Genomic DNA, 7,672 nt, shown 5'->3' with positions numbered 1-7,672 from the left:
CGCATCCAGGGTGGGGTCCTGCACAGGCTGATTTGTCCCAGGCCCCACACCCTGCTTGGGTCGTCTCTGTATATCAATATATGTTATAACATTTAAATTAAGATAACCTATATCTTATCTTCAAAGTGTCAAGTTAATGGTAGAATTACAGTACTCATCAGAATAGGTACTTTTTTATTGTACATTAAACTTGAAATGTGTAAAGTGCTTGAATTAATATAAAACAGACCCTCAACCTACATGAATACCTTTTGTACTGGGTGAACCAAAAAAAACTAGTTTGTTTTTTTCTGGGAAAATTTTCTGAGACATTTTTGCCAGTAGCAGGGAGGTGAGTGAATGGGATAGAAGCCCTGGGCTTTGAGTTAGAGGGGAGGCAGCCATCACGGCAAATATGTGTGTTTAGTGTTGTGGCACCAAACTTCCTAGGAATGTCTCTGAATGTATTGTAGGAGACTACCTCTATACAATTCGAATTTTTAATTCTGTGTAAATCAGGAAGAGTTCATAACCCTAGTTTTTTTTTGTAGGTCAGTTGCATTTAACCCCTTTTGTAAACTTAATTGCACCTACTTGATTATATTTCTTTACTGTTACATTATTTTTATTTATATATTCAAATATTTTCTAGGCCTGGTTGCAGTATGCCTGAAATTTGGGATGTGGAAGATCCTGTCAATGTTGGAAAAATTCCCTTATGTAACATAATGAGTAAAGATCCCAGGCCATATTTCATCACAGTATTCCACAACAGTATTTATAGAGTGTTGAAGATAATAAAGGACTAACTTCTGTTCAAAGAACTATCTCAACTTTTTAAGCTGGTAACTTTATAAAAATCCTTGGTAGAAACGCCTTTTGTACTCAACTCAAAATGAGAAGATCTGTGTTCTTTCTTTTATCACTTTAAACAAATTCTGATTCTAGAAGTGCTCAAACTGTGTGGGTTTCTGTTTTAGGGTTAGTTCCTCACAATTTGCTATGCAAATGATTATATATTCTTTATTTAACTGATCCAAAAAAAAGTTAAAAATGACTGTAGAAAGCAACTACAGCTCTCAAAACCAATGAATTTGTGAAACAAGGCTGTCAGTATGTCTCAGCAAAGCAAGCTTATTTAAAATACTGGTGCTAAGGGATGGTGCTATAGCATCAAGATTTTCCCATCACCATCACAGAATAATGTTAACCACCCCGGTCTTCCTTTTGGATAACATGATACTGATCACATATTTCCAAAGAAGTGACATCAATTCATTAGCCATGCCTATATGAAGTAATTTTTCTTTTCTTTTTAGAGAAGCTCAAGAAGGTCTCTGCTAGTTCTGGATCCCTTTTAAAAACATGTCATGATTTAAACTTGCCTTCTAAGGGAAAAGTTTTTAAACAGTGTTTAAACATTATCATTTAGGTGTACACAATGCATGTACTTGGACTGGAACCTTAACTTGGATATTATTTTTAAAAGTTATAGACTATTAAGAGTAATATTTGCACCTGAGGAATAGTTTAGCGTCTTGCTGTCCGAGAATTTTTAGCATCCATGTGCATTTAAAATAACCAGATAAACATAGGAAGTTTTATATGGAGAGGGGGGAATATTCAGGAAAAATTTATCATTTATATTTGTACAGACTTACTAAAGTACTAGAATAAACCCTGAACTGCCTTAACTCAATGAGAGCTACAGACTAACTCAGTATCAGAAAAAAATCTTTCCTAGCTCATGTCACATTTCCTTCCCAGTGATGTAAGCCCTCTTGGATTTTTCTTATATATTGTTCATCTAGTTTCATTAAATTAATGCTTTTGTGTTAAAATTGCTGGAAAAAAATCCTTTAAACAATAGTGGAGAAAACTTTGTAATAAAATTAACTTGATTGTGGTATGAGCATGGTCAAAAATTATGTAAATATAATCACTACAACAAATGTTTAAATATACTCTGTTTGAATTGTCTTACCAGGTAGTGTACAGTTATTCTTCCTTCTGCTGATACTTTTGTCATCCAAATGTGGCCCTGACTTTGTAGATGGACAGGGCTCTAATGTCCCAGAAGTCTTCACTTCCCTTTATATCAGAGCAAGGACATTTTATAAAGGCGATTAACACATGTACAAGTTATGTGTGTTGTTACTGGCCCTGGAAAGCATTGCAGTAATCTCAATTTATAATATTTGATCGCTTATTTGAATGTCATAAGTGTTTTTATTTTTTCTGCTCAGTCAGCAGCTAAATTACAGGACAGTGATTTAGGTGCCTGTACTGCATATTCAGCCTTGACTGCACCTTAGTGGTAGTGGATGCTGTAGAAATAAAAATCTACAGCTGTGACAGTAGTAATAGAATGTGAACATATGTTTAAAAAAAAGTTTGAAGAAAACTGTTCACTATAATAAGTATTTGCCAGTTTTAATATCTGCCTCCTTGGCAGGGTGAAGGTGAAGAGTTGAAAATAAATATGTTAACTTTTTTAACTTTTACGAAAAGGACTTTAAAGTTTCTATAAGGAAACTCACATTAAAGGGCTTGGAGGAAGTAACATTTTTTAAAGTTCTTGAGATGCAAGAAAGTGGTGAAAGGATATCTTTATATAACATTGTGACTAAACAGTGTTATAGCACAAATAAATACTGTATTTTTATGGAGTTTATGCCAATTGCTGATGTATTTATATGTGGTTAAATAAAAAATTAATTGAAAGTGTGTTCATATTTTTACTGTACATAGATAGGTTACTACAAATACGTTATGATTATCACAACAGATATGACTTATTTCTAGATCAGTGGTGCTCAACCTTTTGGGCCTATGGGCTGGATGAATGGTACAAGGCTAGTGTGCACACCGGGGTCAGGCCCCACAGCACCTCTGATGGGCCTCATGTTCCCAGTCTAGCATGCAAGGCTATGCTATTTGGCCTCCAGGGGTTCTAAAATGTGGCAGCAGAGGAGTGACAGTGCAGCTGTGTTCTTCCACCACTGAGTTTTTGGACTCATGGGGATCCCTGCAGACTGAATAACATGATTCCATGGGCCAGATCAGACATGCTGGCCTGGGGTTGAAAACCTGTTTTTCTAGAGAATATCTAAATATTTTTAAAATGTTTAGCTAACTTGTATGCTTAAACAGAATTGTTAGAAGCTATGGGGGATCATAATTGTGAAATGGTGATTTGAGGCGTAGCAAAGTCCTAATAATCAGAGGTAATAAGATATTTTAGCAGATAATATATTCAGTTTTGTTAAATGGGACCTGATAATGTAGATACAAAATAGTCTTGAGCCCAGTGTAAAATGTTTGGTGTGCTTCTGTGGAAATTGGTTCCTAAACCCTAAGGTTCAATCAGTTTGTTTATTGATGCTTGTGCTCAACTTTCAAAGAAACATTTTAGAAAATGTAGTCTTCAGAAATTCTATACATTTCAGTAAAAGACCCTACTCATTTGGTAATGGCAGTTGTAGATGTCAATGAGTATATTCCCTGGCATTATTTTTATTGAGGTATACTTTTCTTTGAAAATGAACAGAGATGTAGGTTTTCTGGAATTTTTTCCAATGCCCTAAATAGAGCGTGATCTGATTTAGCATATTTATTTTACTTACATTTAGTAAACAAAGCTAACAAATACCCCCATGTTAATTTTATGTCCCAATAGCCACAAGTATATGAACTGAAATATTTGATCAGGAACAAAATTAAATACAGCACACTTAATGTGGTTTAAATGTTATATTCAAACAAATTCAAAGCTTTATGTGGAATGAAATTATTTTTATTGGAATATCCATAAAAATACAGAAAAAAAATGTGAAGACCATACACAATAGCATGTACTTCCCTTACATTGTTTAAATCTAAGGGGAAAAAATGAAGGCACTAAAAACTTGATACTAATTTTAGCACACCCAAAATACTGTGCATGATATGCCATGGTTGTCCACTCATCTATTTCAACAGTTTAACTCTCTTCCACTGAGGTCATTGCAGCACCTCCAGTTTCACTGTCACTATCTGTAGAATCACTTGCACTATTTGTTAGTTCTACGCTACAGGGTTGGGTGGAAGGGAACAGGATGGGTTTCAACCTTGACAAGTGTAGGGTACTGCACCTGGGGAGGAAGAACCAGCACCATACCTACATGCTGGGGAACTCCCTTCTTGTCACTGCAGAGGCAGAGAAGGATTTTGGAGTCATAATTGAGGCCAATATGAACATGGGCCAACAGTGTGGGGATGCAGTCAGGAAGGCCAACTGTACCTTGTTGTGCATCCACAGATGTATCTCAAGCAGGTGCAAGGAGGTGATCCTCCCCCTCTATGTGACACTGGTCAGGCCTCAGCTGGAGTACTGCATCCAGTTCTGGGCGCCGCACTTCAAGAGGGATGTGGACAACATGGAGAGGGTCTAGAGGAGGGCCACTTGCATGATCAGAGGCAGCAGGGCAGGCCCTATGAGGAGAGGCTATGGGACGTGAACCTGTTCAGCCTCCACAAGAGAAGGCTGAGGGGGGATCTAGTGGCCATTTACAAACTAGTCAGGGGGACCAGTAGGCATTAGCAGAGTCCCTGTTCCCCCAAGCACTACCAGGAGTGACAAGAAATAACGGTCACAAGCTGGCAGAGGCTAGATATCAGGCTAGATATCAGGAGGCGCTACTTCACTGTCAGGGCAGCTAGGATCTGGAAACAACTTCCAAGCGAAGTGGTGCTGGCTCCTACCCTGGGAGTCTTTAAGAGGAGGCTAGACAATCACCTCTTTCCTGCCATGGCAGGGGGTCAGACTTGATGATCTGCTCAGGTCCCTTCCGACCCTACCAACTATGAAATTATTTCAGAATCAGATTGAGGCAAATCTGATTCAGAACTAATTGAACCACATTGTCTTTCACTAAAGAATGGTTTTACTAATGAGTCTATGGGCAATGGCAACTTATCACACTGCATCTTCTTCACTAATTGTGCTGACTGATTCTCCAAAAGCAAGAGATTTTGAGAAATAGAAACAAGCTTAGCAGTGTGTTCATTTGTTAGTCTATTCCTCTTCTTTGTCTTGATTGAGCTGAAAGCCTCCCAGTTCCATTCACAAGAAGCTGTTGTTGGTGGAATGCTTAGGATCCTTAGACCAATACTGGACAACAGTCGGGTGTTACAATATCCCTTCCACCATGTGAGAGGAGACATTCTCTGCTGCCTGCCAAATGATGTATTTGCCCCAAAGTTTTTCTTTTGCATGGTACTTGGCAATGACTGTTATTGCGGCTATTTCGTTGATGTTGGGGACATTCTGAACTACTTCCATAATTGTATTGAGAGTAGTCAATAATTCATCTTTTGATAAATGTCCTGTGTTGACGATCCAAAAGGTTTGCTGCCAGATTAACTGGATGAGAGCAAAACTCAGGTCTCTTAGTAAACATTTGTTTTATTACTACTACTTTTTTGGATAGAGGTGAAAAAGGCAGAGGCTCAATTAGATGTTCATTCAGTTGTTTGAATATTTCTGGAATACTTGAAAGGCTTGGTGCATCTCCTTCAAGTTTCTTGATAGCTGCTGAAACAGGTAGTAACAAATTGAATGCTCCTTGAATTCAAACCCAGAGCACATCATTGTCGAGAATCTGCTTCATGAGAATAATCTGGGATACTGTGTCATTTATTGAAGCAGGCTGCAAACAGTTCTTTGTGTACAACAAACTATATAACCCTTTGAATCTAAGCCCCATCTAGTTTCTCCTGGCAATAAAAGTGCACGTTCCTTCCCCTGCTTCTCTTCTTGTAATTTCTTCAAAGTCTGATTAGCAACATGATGCTTGTTGAATACTTTGACAATTGCTTTGCAGTTTGCCGTATTATCTTCATTGTATTCACACTTACTATGCCCTTTGCCAGAAGATTCAACCCATGAGCAAGACAGCCAAATACTATTAAATGAGAATACTTTGCCTTTAGGGTACTTTGGCATGCAGCTTTCATATTACTTGCAGTATCAGTTACAAGGGCTTGTACCCTGGAGGGACCTGCACTTTCAATCTCTTCACTTAGTAATTTGGCTAATTGCTTTCAAAAATATTGGTTCAGGTGTTGCTAACAAAATGTTCAATAAAGGATTTCCTTGTATAGCAGTCTATCCATCTGACATCTGAGTCAGTGATTCTGCTTGACCAGTCCTTTGAATAACCATTGTTTGAATTCTGTCTAAGAGAGAACGTGGTAAGTGGTAATGTGACGGTAACTTATATGATGGGCAAATTAGTTTGTAATATTCTTTCAGTGTTGATTTTCAGATATGGAAAGAGGTGTACTACTTGCAAATACAGCTCAAGCTAATGTCTCATCTGCTGTTTCTTGATCTTTTTGACATTTTGTCCACAAAGCTTGATAAAAAGCTTGATTGTCTTGAACAGCTACTCATAGTGGATCACATACCTGGTGAGCGTGATCTTGAAAGCCAGGATCCTGCTGGTTCTTCCCCCAGACCTGGGAGTTCAACACTTTCATTGTCCATTTTTTGCAAATCTGCTATTTCACTTGAGCTTCCAAGTTCCTGCAACAAAAGGGAGAAAAGATTTTTATTTTAGCCTGTTCTAGTCTGGCTTCATCAGAAGGGGAAGCGGCAGGGAGCTTGCTTCTCCCCTCCCTGCCAGAAAGAACACTCTGCTGCTCAGTTGCCCTGGGACTGCAGCGTCAAAGGGAAGCACAGTCTAGCTTCTACCATCAGCCAGAGGACTAAGCTCAATCTGCTGCGCTGAAATAGTTAACTATTTATCTTTTATGTACTTTTAAAAAATATATATTATTAAGCCTAAGCTACTTTAGGTGCTTAATGCAAGCAGAAAAGCAGGATACAAATATTTTAAATAAATAATAGTCCAGAGTTGCATTAACAACTTTTAAAATTACAATGTTTTAAAACAATATAGATGGTAGTCTATATTGTGTGTTGTTTAACATATTAATTTGTTTACTTACGCAGGATTCCTGAAGTAGACTTTTCTCAGATGATGTTCCACCACTTGGTTGTACTAGCTTTCTGTATACGACTTGTACTCCTTTCAGGACAGTTTTTACATGTTATTAAAGGTTTCTTCATTCTTGTTGCATTGTTAGCATACCCCTGCCTGCAATATTTACATCTGCCAACTTTCGTCCTTTGGTGGCTTGAACTTCACTATAATGATGCCACACAGTAGTTTTTTTCTGATTAAGCATTATTATGACTACTTCAAACCAAAAGCACTAAAAAACTATCTAAGAAAGCACTAAAAAAGATCTTATGCAAACACTTCCAACTTCCCCAACTCAAGAAAAGGAATGAGACTCTGCTCTGTGTGTTTGTTGAACTGAAAGTGAAACAAAAATTAATCACAGTTTTAGTTTTGCTTTCAGTTGCAGTCTGAGATGAAATAAGAATTTTAGCTTTGGTTTTGATTTGACCTGCACAGCCAATTAGGTGAATTCATAACCTGATTTTTGGTTTGGATTATTATGTGAGTGTATTTACCCTCCTGTTTACAAATCAATAAAATATATATGCATGAGCTCTCTCTGTCTCTCTCACTTCCTAGGGATAATCACCTGAAAAACATTAATTACTACTTTGAAACTGCCAAGCTTGCTTAATATTGTATTGGTAATTACTGATGAATTTTATGAAACAATGAATTTTTAG

The 7,672-nt window shown here is 37.5% G+C and overlaps 1 protein-coding gene across 1 annotated transcript in view; it reads left to right on the top strand.

The window, feature by feature from the left end:
* The window catches only part of DPY19L1 (dpy-19 like 1), a 111,057-nt gene extending 108,351 nt beyond the window's left edge, over window positions 1-2,706 (top strand). Inside the window, exon 24 of the mRNA XM_019509036.1 lies at window positions 632-2,706. Within this exon, the coding sequence (XP_019364581.1) occupies window positions 632-788 (157 nt within the window). The 3' untranslated portion in view covers window positions 789-2,706. The remainder of the gene's footprint in view (window positions 1-631) is intronic.
* Window positions 2,707-7,672: the final 4,966 nt, after the last annotated feature.

This window comes from Gavialis gangeticus, unplaced genomic scaffold (assembly GCF_001723915.1).
Source record: "Gavialis gangeticus isolate Ggan-Ray unplaced genomic scaffold, GavGan_comp1, whole genome shotgun sequence".
In the NCBI taxonomy this organism is placed as follows: Eukaryota; Metazoa; Chordata; order Crocodylia; family Gavialidae; genus Gavialis; species Gavialis gangeticus.
The sequence above is the reverse complement of the archived record's forward strand: the minus strand, read 5'-3'. Positions and strand labels throughout refer to the sequence as shown.